Source organism: Zingiber officinale, chromosome 8B (genome assembly GCF_018446385.1).
Source record: "Zingiber officinale cultivar Zhangliang chromosome 8B, Zo_v1.1, whole genome shotgun sequence".
Lineage (NCBI taxonomy): Eukaryota > Viridiplantae > Streptophyta > Magnoliopsida > Zingiberales > Zingiberaceae > Zingiber > Zingiber officinale.
The window spans coordinates 5,127,260-5,141,504 of NC_056001.1; the positions used below are offsets into that span (position 1 = coordinate 5,127,260).

Here is a 14,245-nt window from a genome sequence, read left to right on the forward strand (position 1 = left end):
AAACAGCAAAAAGAATCTATCTTAAGTTGAGTTACCTAAACTTAAATCATCTTTACACTTAAATTTATCTCATTGCACTTACATTTGATAGTCAGACATCATCTACACATAAATCATCTTTAAATGAAAGTTGTGACATTGCATTTTCTCAAAGCGACAAAAAACATAATCCGTATATTCCACACATATTCTAAATCAGTACAAAAGTCTAGCATTAAACATATGAACATAATAGAAAAAAACAAGACAAATAATGTAATAACTGCAAAATGAAAGTTGAATACATAAATTTAATAAGAGAATTTAAAAATAAGTAAACTTTAAAAACAAAAGTGTCAGAATAGTATAAAAACTCATATAACTAAGATTATGAATTAACTTGTTTTAAATATTAATTTAATTTGCATTTAAAAAATAGAATTCCAAACTATAGTAGTAAAATAATTTACAAAAATATTTGTTCTTAAAAATCAATATCATCGATTGTATTCGAACTTTTCTCTAGTGATTATCTACTCTGGTCATGGGGATGATCTATAACTATTTTCTTTCTCAGTTGATGTTGAATAAACTTGTTGCTGCATAATATTTTCATACATATATAGCTACTAATATGGTTATAGTGAGTGAATCTAAATGATGACGTGGTAGTCAAAGTCATGATGATGTGGCGGTCAAAGTCAAGATAAAGGAATATTCCACACTTGGTCCATGTTGATCACCCAGCCTTAAAATTCTCGGGTCCTGCCTGCGTGGCTGTAAAGCATGGCGTTCGGATAAGGCTGGTCGGGTACATATACGGTCGAGTATAAGGACTCTAGGGTTTTACTCTGAAACTAAAAAAATAATGCGCTCGGTTAGTAAACAGCTGACAGGGTTCAAAGGAGCCCAACCAGATGAAAGGTCGTCTGGACTCAAGGCACTTGAGTCTTATGAAACTCTTAGTATATGCTTTGCCGGATAAAGGCTAATCGAACATAAGGCACTTTGTGTAGTCTCGACTTAGCAAAGTCCAGCCATGCTCAAAGACACTTTGCCTCACAAAGATCATAATATACGATCAATCGAATAAATGCCAATTCATTATAAGGCTCTCTGTGTAAGCTCGGCCGGGCAAAGTTCGACTGGACTCAAAGACACTTAGCCTCAAATAAATCTCTTTATACTAGATCGGCCATATAAAGGTTAGTCGAACAGAAGGCTCTATGTGTACGTTCGACCGAGCAAAGACAATGAAAATAGCAAAGTACAACTCAAAATATAGAAATAGATAGAGGAGAGTGATTATCCTTGAAACCTGGCGTCTTTGGAAGTATCCTTGCTCCAAAGGTGGACGGATCGACAGAGATCGACGAGGATGAAACCTAGGGCTCCCCTAAGGGGGAGAACCCTTCCCCAAGATCCAAGATTCTTGAAAAGGGGAGAAAAATCCCTTTTATAGTAATTGGCACAACCCTTGGTGTGAATCCACACGGCCTCCTTCTTTCTGCTATATGCTAGGGTGACACGACCGTGTGGGTCACACGACCATATTCTGCTTTGGCTCTGGATGGGCTACACGACCATGTGGATTTATACGGTTGTGCTCTTCTTCTCTTCTGCTTTGGCCACACCGCTGTGTGGCTCACACGGTCGAGGTCTTCTTACTTTCTAGAAATGCTGCACGGCCATGTGGATCTACACGGCCGTGCTTCGGATGTTGTTGATGGGGTTGACATTGTCATGTGGGTCACATAGCCAAAATCTTCTTCTTCTATGGAAATGTGGCACGGTCGTGTGGTCCACACGACCATGACTTGACCCTTGCTCTATTTTCGCTCCAAATTACGTCATATCAATTAAAAACAAGCAAAGAGTAAATTTTCGAACAAAAGGAGTAGAAATATGACATTACAATAAAATATGATGCAATAAACATAGATTATGCCCATGAAATATAAGTAGATGTGCGTCAAAATATACATAAAAGTGTATATAATCTACGCACATCACGTACCTCACTTACCTCATGTTCTAATGCTCCCCCTTTATCGCAGCTTTCCTCTGATGATTCTCCCCCCCTTCATCAATGCTCATCTCTGATTTGCTTTCAACTTTTTCTTGGTGGCTTGCCATTAGATCTAGTCTGACATAAGCTTTGATCTCGGACACGAAGGACGACGATTCATCCCATGTGACCTTCAGATTCTTGTGCTTTGATCTTGTTGGTCTTTTGGCCTTGCCCTTGTCCTTCTTCTTCAGTTCGGGGTAGTCGTCCTTGATGTGGCCTTCTCCTTGGCAGTTCCAGCACCGAACCTTTCTTTTGCTCTAAAAGTACTTTTTTGACTATGACTTATTAATGTTATTAGATTTAATAAATTTATTAAATTTTCTTACCATTAGGGTAGCTTCATCTTCATCAATTGACACTTCGGAGTCTGGATGATCCATTCTTGCCTTCAGGGCGATGTTCTATCTGGGCTCCTTTGATTTTGCACATCTAGATTAGTGAAGTTCCAAAGTGGAAAATAAACTTTTTAATGTGCTTACATCTAGATCTTTAGAAATATAATAGGAGTTGACAATTGATGACCATTTGAGTGTCCTTGGAAAAGCATTTATTGCGTATATTAGGGAATCTTGATTTCTTACCTTTTCTTTGAGATTTGTGAGTCTGGTGATCAATGTTGGAGTGTATACTAAAAGCCTAGCTTTTGTATAAACATTTATAAGAATCACATTGGTCAAGTGTCTACATTTATATATACCAAATGTAGATATTCAATTAATTTATATTGTAGATAACATTATGTGTGGTGTCACACATAGAAGATTGTGTTATCGACTCTTTATAAATTATAAACAGTAGTTCACGACTAAGATGGAAAGGAACAAACCATTGGAATAGTCGTAATGTAATTAGACATTAGTTTATCTTGACTAATAAATTACACTAGTACATTTAAGTGTATTGTGCAGGACCATTTAAGGTAAGTTCTTTTTATACTGATTTAATAAAAGAACTAGACCTTAGTTATTATGGAAGTGTGTGCTCTTAATACTAATATAATAACAAGCACATATATTTGATATTTATTTCTATAATTTTTAATGGGTGAGATTTAGTTCGATAAATCAATAAGCTCGATAAGTTGGGAAATGATGTTACTTATAGTGTGACTTGTTGATTATAGAAGAAAACTGTATCCTAGTAATCTATGTTGATAATGTCCCCAAGAGGAGCTCATAAAGATTGTCATGTTAAACCCTGCAGGTGGACTTAGTCCGACATGACGATAAGGTTGAGTGGTACTACTCTTGGACTAAGATATTAATTAAATGAGTTGTCCGTAACTCACTTAATTAGTGGGCATTCGACATCTTAAACACAGGGAGACTAACACACTCATAATAAGAAGAAGCCCAAAAATATAATTTGGGATTGGTGCGGTAGTTCAATAATAATTCTTTAGTGGAATGAATTATTATTGATGAAGTTAAGTTGTGTGTTCAGGGCGAACACGAGAAGCTTAATTTCATCGGGAGACCAAAACCAATTCCTCCTCTCGGTCCCTATCGTAGCCTCTTGTATATAGAGATTTATACCCACCATATACCCATCTTTTTACCCACTTTTGGTGGCGGGCCAAGCTACCTTGAACCCAAGCTAGGGCCGACCAAGACCCAAAGGTTGAGCCAAGTTGGTGGCCGGCCAAAGCTTGGGTCCCAAGCTTAGGTGGCTAGCCACTAGAAAATTAAAAGGAATTTTTTATTAAAATTATTTATTATGTGGATATCATGGTTTTAAAAGAGAGTTTAAATTTTAAATCTTTCCTTTTAAAGCTTTCTACAAAAGATTAAGAAAAGATTTGAAAGCTTTCCTTATTTGTAGATTGAAAGGAGATTTTAATTTTGAGAAAACTTTCCTTTTTAACCATGTTCATGTTTTAAAAGAGAGTTTAAAAATTAAATATTCTCTTATATTAGTTTCTACAAAAGATTAAGAAAAGATTTGATGTCTTTCCTTATTTGTAGATTGAAAAGAGATTTTAATTTTTAGAGATAACTTTCCTTTTGGAAATTATCCACATGTTTAAAAGAAAGATTTTAATTTATAAAATTTCCTTTTTACTAACCATGAAGGGATTAAATTATTGGAGGAATTTTTATAAATTTCTGGAGACAAATTAGGAAGTTTTAATTAATTAAAACTCTCCTTGTTTATAGCTTGTGGTGGCTGGCCATATTATTAAGAGAAGAAAATTGTTTTTTAATTAAAATAATTTTTATTTTTCATGGCAAAATAATTAAGGAAGTTTTTAATTAAATTTCCTTATTTGCCAAGACCAAGGATTATAAAAGAGGGGGTAGAGGTGCCTTCATGGCGAACGACTCTATTCTTATTCTTCCTCTCTTTTTCTTCCTTGGGGTGGCCGACCCTATTAGTTTTCTCTTCTTCCTTTTCTTTTTTCTTCATTGGCCGGATCTTGTAAACTCATGGAGCTTGAAGATGGCCGGATTTTAGCATGGAGAAGAAGGAGAGAAAGGAAGCATCCCTTGGAGCTTGGTGGTGGTGGCCGAACCACATCTATTCTTGGAATATTTGTGGTGGCCGAATCTTGCTTGGAGAAGAAGGTGGCTTAGGTGGATTCTCATCTCGGTAGATCGTTGCCCACACAACGTCCGAGATAAGAAGAGGAATACGGTAAAAGATCAAGAGGTCATTAAAGTTTACAAAGGAAGGTATAATTAGTAATTAATTTTCGCATCATACTAGTTGTATTTCTTTTGTATGAATTCCAAACACAAGAGGCATTAGATCTAGTTTTTCAAATTAGTTTTTCGAGTTTGTGTTTTCTTCTTTTTCGAATTTGTGATTCGATTGTTCTTTTTGGTTAACCTAGAGTTATTTAAGGAAATAAATATTAACTTTCCTTAAAAGGCTTTACCTGTAACGACCCGCCTACTACTGACTAGGCTGTGAGGCCGATCGCTACATTATGCTGTGCTAAATTACTATTGCGGAAATCTGGATTGATTAAAATTTTACTAAACTGATTACTGTAAAATCTGAACTTAATATTCTAGGTGTACCTAGGAGTTGTACACATGCTAGGGAAAATAATCTATGCCTCTCGGATGTCCTGCTAGCTGTAATCAGACATTTCAATCGATCCATGAATCGATTGGGTTGTCGGATCGATCCAGTGATCGATCCAGCTTGATACCGGCACGGAGAAAAACTCTGGATCGGTCGGCTGACCAATCCATATGCTATATTGCTTCTGTATGCGGCTGGATCGGTCTACCGATCGATCCAGGAGTACACTGATCGGTCGGCTGATCGATCCAGTGGCTCACTGATCGGTCGGCTGACCGATCAGTGAGCTTCTGTACTCTCTGTTCGCATCTGGATCGGCCGGCTGACCGATCCAGTGGCACAACCCAATTCTGATCGATCTGTAGATCGATCTGGGTTTCTGATTTCGAATCAGAACCCTTGATTTCAGCACTATTTCGTGCCCAACTCATACACATCAAGTCTATAACAGCTAGAAACATTTTTAACATGTATTAGCTAACATTTTAAACATGATATCACGCATGGTTCACTAATTCATGGCATGCAAATGTACTATGTGTAGAATAATAAGGTTCTAACAGTTAGCTAATTTTGCTGAAAGTTCTAATGTATAAATAAAGCTTGTTAGATCCCTAAGATCTTTTATTCCCAAGTTCCTTCCACACACATCTTCATCGCATTGTCCTCCAGCCTCTGCTAGTCCATTTTCCCTTTACCTTTATCTGCAGTACAAGGAAAAAGTATCTGTAAACTTAAAGCTTAGTAAGAAACCAGCTACCTCACAAAACATGCACACGATGCAATTTATGTTTTGAAAACATGCTATTTGAAATACGTACTGAACATAGATAAGCATGACATAGCAAAGTTACTAAGCACAAATACTGAAACATAGCATGCATATCAAAATCTAAGCATGGAGCTAACTCATGGTATCAATCAGGAAGAACTAAACTGAAACTGAACTAAACTAAGCTGATACTGAATTAAATCCTGATCACATAGGTGACTGAGAGTTTTGAAAACTGTATACATAAGTAGATTAAAATAATAATCATGCTGCTGAGGGCCCTGGCAACTGTACGTGTCGTGCGCGCACCCCTAGCTAGACCCGGGATTGCAAGTTCCAAATCTAGTAGGGTTTACTAGGTTATCTGAACCTAGGGACGACTGTGGGAGTCCAACCCAATGGATATCTGATCCTGTACAGTGCCACTGCTGAAAATAAAATACTGAATAGCTGTACTATTTTATTTAGCCGTTTCTAGGTTATCTGAACCTAGAGCTAGGTTGTCTGAACCTAGAGGCGACTGTGGGAGCCCACCCATTGAACATCTAGTCCCATGAAAGCTGTAATAAAGCTAATTATCTGGATCAATACGTCTATACGACATTTGCCTGAGCTGAATAAATGCCCACTGAATCAAAAGCTGTCCTAATCTTTTTATCGAGCATTTGGTGTGCTCTAACTCTCCTCTCTAGTAGGGAGACCACCTCTAGGCACCCGACAACGTCTAACACCTCAACTGAAGAGGGCAAACGCGTCCGGCCCATCTAGAGGTGCTCGACTAATCCCTAAAGCTGCGAGGAGGGTTAAATACACCCTAGATGTCGACAAAAATCCGAGTATAACTAATCTAAAAGCATGCATTCAAACGGAAGCTACTTATACTGCAGGTGAGGGGTTTCTTACCTCCTATTCGTAATTTCTTACGATTCTAATCGCGAGATTTTCCGGAGGAGACGATCCTTTCGATGATCTTCTCGCGTCTAAGCGTTCCACTCGTGAAGGGAAACGTCCTCGTGTCGGAGATGTCGCCGGAAGGTGTCCTTGAAGCCCTAGGAAACGAACCCTAGGATTGGCGCCGAGAGGAAGAAGAAGAGGGAGAGGTGCGGCGTGAGGTTAGGGTGAGGAGGAGAAATTGCCGAACCAATTAAAAATAAACCAAACCTCACTTAAATTTTCTATTTATATTAAGTGGATAACTCGGCCCAACTTAAATATAAATATAATTGACTCCCCTTTCTTTCAGCACAGCCCTGCTGGGTTCAACTGGTTACTTAAGCGGTCTAAAGGTTTAGTGGATCCGAGAGGTCCCGGGTTCGATTCCCGCTTAGGCCGTTTTCGTTTTCTATTTGTTTTTGCTACTTTCGTTACTCTAAAAATTATGTAAAAATATCCTAAAATTCCAGAAAAATCATAGAATATTTATAAAAACGTCATTTTCAAAATAGAACATAGAATTGTAATATAATTCTCAATCATACACAATAGTTTACATTGAAAAAATAGTATTGTAATATAATATTTTCTTGTACATTGTCATTGATCAATCAAAATGAGCAATCTGTCTAATCCGTGTAGACAACCATCACACTCCTCACTTGATGCTCCCCGTCCGACCAAATGACCGTCGCCGGCGCTGTCGAGTTCCCTGGCAATGGCCCGCCTGAAACCGACACAGTGAACTGTCTCTTCTCCTTCAACTCCGAAAACTTCAACTTACTAGGATTCACTGCCACATTAAGTCTGTGATCAGCCCAGACCTCCGCCTTGTACCTGCAGCGTCGGGCGCCGCCGACGTTGGTCACTGTTCTCAAGAACTTCGCGGCAAAGGCTTTGCCGGACTGAACATGTAAGGCCATGGAAGGGTAATTGAGATCCCTCACCGTTCCTTTGCTGCTGGCAGAGCAGGAACTGGCGTCGCCGGTGACCATCTTGATCATGGTTTCGTTGTAGGCCGAGTTACAGAGCATTTGCACGTAGTCACTGGCACCAGCGTCATAGACAAGACCTGGGTCGACGGCCTTCACCGGGTTCAGTTGGCCAGCTCCATACGATAATTCGTCTTGGCGGGCCGAAGGATACATCGGTTTGGCTGTATAAAGCATGGACGACAAATTAAAATGAGAAATTTTGCTAGCTTCAAAAAACAGGGTTGAAGAACAAAGGTATATTATATAATGCTTAGTCATGAGACCTGTCGTCATGAGCGCCGACATGATGGCTGTCGGCGACCAATTTGGGTGGAAAGACTTGACGTAGGCGGCGACGCCGGTTACGTGGGGACAAGCCATGGAAGTGCCCGAGATTATGTTGTACTTTACGACCCTTGTGTCGTTGATGATGCCTGACACTGGTGCAACCCGTGACCAGGCGGCCAAAATGTCAATTCCTGGAGCACTTATATCAGGCTGCATATGCAAACACAAACATTTCCAAATTGCTATACAATTAATTAAATCCCATAAAAATATATATATATGTCAAAATAATCGAACTGAATGATGAACTAATGACCTTCAGGATGTCAGGGGTGATGGTGTTTGGGCCTCTCGATGAGAACGAAGCAACCAGGGGAGCCTCGGAGTCAAAAACTTCTTCACTTTTGTGGATGTTAGCCACAGGATTTCTGGCAAGATCATATATATGCATGGATTAATACTACTACCTACGATTTCTATTTACAAAATATTATAAACGGTGGCAATTAAAATAGCTAAAAGATATATATATATAATATAAACACTCACTTAGTGTTGTTTATGTAGTTCAAAAGGTTTAACCCATCCACGGAACTGACTGTAATGAATGGAACTGGGTATATGAAGGAAACGTCAAGTGAAGAGTCATCTATAAATATCAATCCTTTAATGCCTGTACTAAAAATTTCGTCATAGAAGTACTTGCAGAGAACAATCTTCCCTTTCACCATGTTTATATCTGGCAAAGCAGTGCAATCCCTAAAACAGCAATTGACAAGTTTGAGAATTACTGAATATATCATTCCGCATCTAGCTACGAAGAGAAGATATATAGCATTATCTTCATACCCTGGTAAAATAGTTGCATTTCCCTGCATGTAGATCAAGGGATGATCATCCCTATTTTTTGTCGCAAACGTGTTCACAGAAGCTCCCTGCATTTTCCCCCAAAATTAATAATAATTCCTTATTTTCATTCAACATGATAACGCATAAATAAGACTATGTATTAACACAAGTTTTTGCATTATCATTAAATTGACTAATTGATGACTCACCAAAGTGGACACATGATTTCCGGTGACCACCTTGTCAATGATGTGCCTATCGATACTGCTCGCCGCCGCCACCAACGTCCACGGTGCCACGTTGCTGACCGTGCCACGGTATGGCCCTGCATTCCCTGCGGCTGTCGACGTCAAAATCCCGTTTGCCATGGCATGGAAGGCGCCAATCGCTATCGAGTCTTGGAAGTAATCCGCGGCGATGGCATAGGCGACAGACAGGGAGATGATGTCGACACCGTCGGAGATTGCATCGTCAAATGCCGCCAAGATGTCTTGATCGGTGCACCCGAACCACCAGCACACCTTGTACACCGCGAGCCTCGCTGACGGCACGGCCCCCCTAGCCATGCCCTTGGCGAGGCCGTAGAGGCTGGCATGGGAGACTGTTCGACCGGCAGCGATGGAAGCTGTGTGAGTCCCATGACCTTGAAAGTCGCGTGGCGATGGCTCGCTAAACATGTAATCGCCTAAGCTATTGTAATAGCGCGCCCCGATGATTTTACTTAATTAATAATTCAATCAATCATAAATATATATTAGTCACAGCTTTAAATCGACTCAAACAATTATATATAACTTAAATAATCGTATTTTATGGACATACTTGTTGCATGTCATATTTACGCAAGCACCCTTCCATTTCCTCGGTGGAGGTCTCAATCCCTGACCGCTGAAGGATTTAGATTCCGGCCAGATTCCGGTATCAATCATTCCAATGATGATGTCACTTTCCAGTGTAAGATTCCTGTTTACTCTCTGCGATAAGTTAAGGAAATCCCATGATCTCGTCGTGCGAAGCTTCAGGGTTTTACTAGGAAACACTGAAACTATTCCCTCCATGTCTGCAGTATAATTAATTCGTGTTGAATTGTAATTAATTTATAACATATCTACAATTCAAACTATTCCCTCCAATGAAAATTATACCGTTCAATTTTTCTGCCTCGTCTATAGAAAGTTTGGCAGCAAATCCACTAAAACTCCTCTGGTAACTATACACCAAAGACTCACTAGGCGAGCTGCATTATCAATTGTTTTAGTCTCAGAATTTGACAAAATAGATAATATTTATATATACATCAATTTATTACCAGTTCACAAAAATTTCTTTAAGCAAATTAAGATGGAGTTCATAGGTTGGGTACTGAGATGAGTGTTGAGCTCCCATATACACAATATATACCTGCAGAATGACATTCATGTATGGTAATATTAATTGTAATAATACAGATTAAAGAACACTTTTTCAAAATGCAAATTTACAAACTTCGGAATCACCTTTCTTTCTTCATTTGAAGATGCTGACGAAAATAAAAGAATAAAGGATATGAAAAATGCAAGAGCTACCAGATGTGATAGTAGAGAAGTCATTACTCTTCTTATCCTATGAGTTTTTGTAAATTTCTACTAAGATACATGGAATTTTATAATGGATGCCAACTAATGGAGAGTTTAGGATCAATGGACAACATGGATTATACACTGTCCGTTGTCGCGGTGTCATTGGTAGAATAGAAATGATTATTGGTAAAATTTTAGTGGCTAAAATAAATTTTACAGATAATTTACTCAACAAATATAATTTTAACCAATGAAATATTTAAAAATATCAATAAAAATAATTTTAATTGATAATTAAAATTTTTCATAATCAAAATAATTTTTGACTGATATTTTTAATTTTTTATCCCGAAAAGGAATTTTGCAGATATAAAAATTTAACTAGTAATTATATTAAATTGAATTGATAATCATATTAAACATTGGCTAATAAAATATTTTAAAATATCTGTAAAAAAATTTTGTTCATTAAATATAATTATTTATTATTATAATTATATTAAGATAACTTTTAAATATTAAGATTTTTTATTCATGATTTTTTTATAAATATATTAATGTTTATTAATGAAACAAAAGATATGTACCTAGGAGGCCTAGAACACTACTAACTCTTTTTTTTTTCAAATTAATTTCTATAATAAAATTTTCTCTTATAAACATGGACGGATCTATTAAAGGGCTATCCTTAGATATGACCCAACCCATTTTTTTATTATTAAATATATATATTAGAATTAGGTGATGCAAGACATTACTACGAGAAAGAAACAAAAATATGATCGAGTACGAAGTCAAAGAAACAAAAATAAGACTGAATACCAATCTTTATTGTTTTTTGAAAAAAAAAATCAAAATCTTTTAATTGACAGGTCAGTTCTTGGAGTTGCGTAGATTTATCGTATCTCCATATAGTTTGGTAAGATCTATCTTGAACCTTATCAACTTGTATGATGATAGACAAGGATCCGTAGATTTTATTATTATTATTTTTAATAATTTCAATATTTTTAATAATTTATATTTTTTTATATATTTGTATTATGAATCTATTTAGAAATTTTAGAATTATGAATCTATAAAAAATTTTCCTTTTTGTTTAAAATTTCTTTTTTTTTTCTTTACAAAATAGAAATTTGAGTTCATATATTAAGATTTTTTTTCCTTCCTTAATTTTAGAGTGAATTTTGTATAAACATTTATTTAATTGTGGGAGGAATTAATCCTCTCTTCTTAATAAAAAATTCATTTTTAATGACTTCTCTTTTTGTCTTTTCCTTGAACTCTTCTATCATCAGCCCGTAAAATAATAGAAATTCTACTCGACATCAAATGATAGAGTTTCTATTCATATACATCCAGATTTGGATAGAAAAGTTTAGAACATACTCAATTCATGGTTTTTTCCCTACTGAACTAGAATAATTACTCACAAGCAAGGACAATTTATATCGAAGAAAGTATCTTGTAGAACCTAAAATGGTTTTTTCTTTTGGTTGTTGGTATTGTGGTAAATATTGCATACACTAAATTAAAATCCTAATTCTGCACTGGTCTTATGAGAAATACTAATTGATATTATTCAACTTAGAGGAAAAAAATATGAAAAATGAAGCTTTGCATCATAGAGAAGATTGTAATACACATAATACAACAGTAAACTTAAAAACCAATACAAATAACTTAGACAAAAAGACAAATATCAATGAATGACGTACAAAAGAGTTATGAGCAAGTATGTTTCCACTTCATAAGTTGAAATGATCTAAAGTCTAAATTAGCTGGAAGATATCATCAAAACTTGATAACCCAACAACTAAATCCGCCGTTGCAAATGTAAGAAAAGTTCTCCCATTGTAGATGGTAGCTATATATGTTTATAAATATTATACGGCAACAAGTATATGCTCTATCAACTGAGAAAGAAAATAGGTGTAGATCATCGTACCCATAACTAGAACAGATAATCACTAGAGAGAACTTCGAATATAATTGATGATATTGATTTTTAAAAATAAATATTTATGTTAAATTATTTTGGTACAATATTCTGACATTCTATTTTTTTTAAATGCATATTAAATTAATGTTTAAAACAAGTTAATTTATAATCTCAGTCATATGAGTTTTTATACTATTCGTATTTTTCAAGTTTACTTATTTGCAAATTCTCTTATTAAATTTGATATGCACAATTTTCATTTTGCAGTTATTACATCATTTGTCTTGTTTTTTTTCCTATTATATTCATATGTTAATTTAATGCTAGACTTTGTACTGATTTAGAATATGTGTAGAATACACGAATTATGTTTTTTTGTCGCTTTGAGCAAATGCAATGTCACAATTTCCATTTAAAGATGATTTACGTGTACATGATGTCTAACTATCAAATTTAAGTGCAATGAGATAAATTTAAGTGTAAAGATGATTTAAGTTTAGGTAACTCAACTTAAGATAGATTCTTTTTGTTGCTTTTTCGGTGGAAAAGACTTGTTATTGAAGGTTGTATATGTTTTGGTGATTGAGGAAGGTTTTGTGATGATAATATATTGCGGAGTAAAATGTAATGAGATATATTAATATTTTGGATTGAAATATGAATATTATGTGATGATTTGGCAGTGCGATATATGTTGAATATAAATTAGTTTTGTGAAGTGAAATGTGAATATCGTGAATTGATTTAAGTTGGTATTGCACTTGATTTTGGAAATCCGATAAACGTACTGGTACAATATAATATAAGATCATTTTTTAACTGTTTCAAATTTAATATTAGGAGCAGTTTTTAACTGTAAAATACCGAAAAAAGGTGAATAATGATAAGGGAATTTTTTGAAATTTTTAAAAAAATTTCTGAAATTTTTAGAAATTTTTCTGAAATTTTTCGGAGCTCGTATGGACGAGTTTACGGGGATCAAAATTGGGCCCCGGAAAGCCTGTTTGGGCTATCCTGTTTTAACGAGGAAATGTTTATCTTTATATTTCCTTTTCTTTTATTTCTTCATTTTCATTTTTTCCCCCGCCGAACCACCCTCGTGCCCGACACCTCGCCGCGCCTTCTTCCCCTCTCGCGCCGATTTGCCCTAACCGCAAGCGGGCAGTTTTCTTCTCCCTTGCGTGCACGCCCTCCTCTCCTCTGCTCGACGACGACGACGCCAGGCAACAGAGAGCGAGCATTGCGGCGCCCGCACTGCTTTACCTTCCTCGAAGCCCTAGCCTCTGCCCCGATTTCCTTCTTCTTTCTCTGCGCCTTCATCGCCACCGGTGAGCAGGGTGCAACGCAAGGTTTCCTCAGCCCTAGCGCCGGCCACCGCTTTGATTCGCTGAGCCTTAGCCATCTTCTCAGCCGCGTTTTCTCCACCCGACGGCGTCGCCACTCGCAGTGCCGCTAGCCTTCTCCACCCCGTCGCCTGTGCCCTAGCACCGTCACCGGCCACCAGGACCGAACCACCACAGATTGTTGCCCTCTGTGCCCTAGCTTTGGTTGGATACCACGGGCTCAGCCGTAACATTGACCTAGAGTTCTGACAGTGGGCTGATAGAAGAGCATTCCAGCCACTGTTGCTTGCTACCATCGCCGGAGAAGGTCAGGTAATGGTCTTGTTAACTACAACAATGATGTAGATTTTTGGTATGCTACTGTAAGGATTTTCAATTAGTGAGTTTTGGGAATTTGTTGTTCAATTGGCAGTGTACAGTGGTGTGAAGTTGCTGGATTCTGACCACCACAGTACTGAACGCTTGGTTGTTCCCTTGATATCCATCTTTGATCCGATCAGTGTAA

The 14,245-nt window shown here is 37.0% G+C and overlaps 1 protein-coding gene across 1 annotated transcript; it reads right to left on the bottom strand.

Annotated features, from left to right (window-relative positions):
- Positions 1-7,414: 7,414 nt before the first annotated feature.
- Positions 7,415-13,717, bottom strand: LOC122015732 (subtilisin-like protease SBT4.3). Its single transcript, XM_042572750.1, has 10 exons — positions 13,493-13,717; positions 10,206-10,297; positions 10,042-10,133; positions 9,719-9,956; positions 9,106-9,616; positions 8,897-8,982; positions 8,597-8,806; positions 8,364-8,475; positions 8,044-8,257; positions 7,415-7,941 (listed from the first exon to the last, which is right to left on the bottom strand). The coding sequence occupies exons 1-10, from the start codon at positions 13,715-13,717 to the stop codon at positions 7,415-7,417; spliced, it is 2,307 nt and encodes a 768-aa protein (XP_042428684.1).
- Between the last annotated feature and the right edge of the window lie 528 nt (positions 13,718-14,245).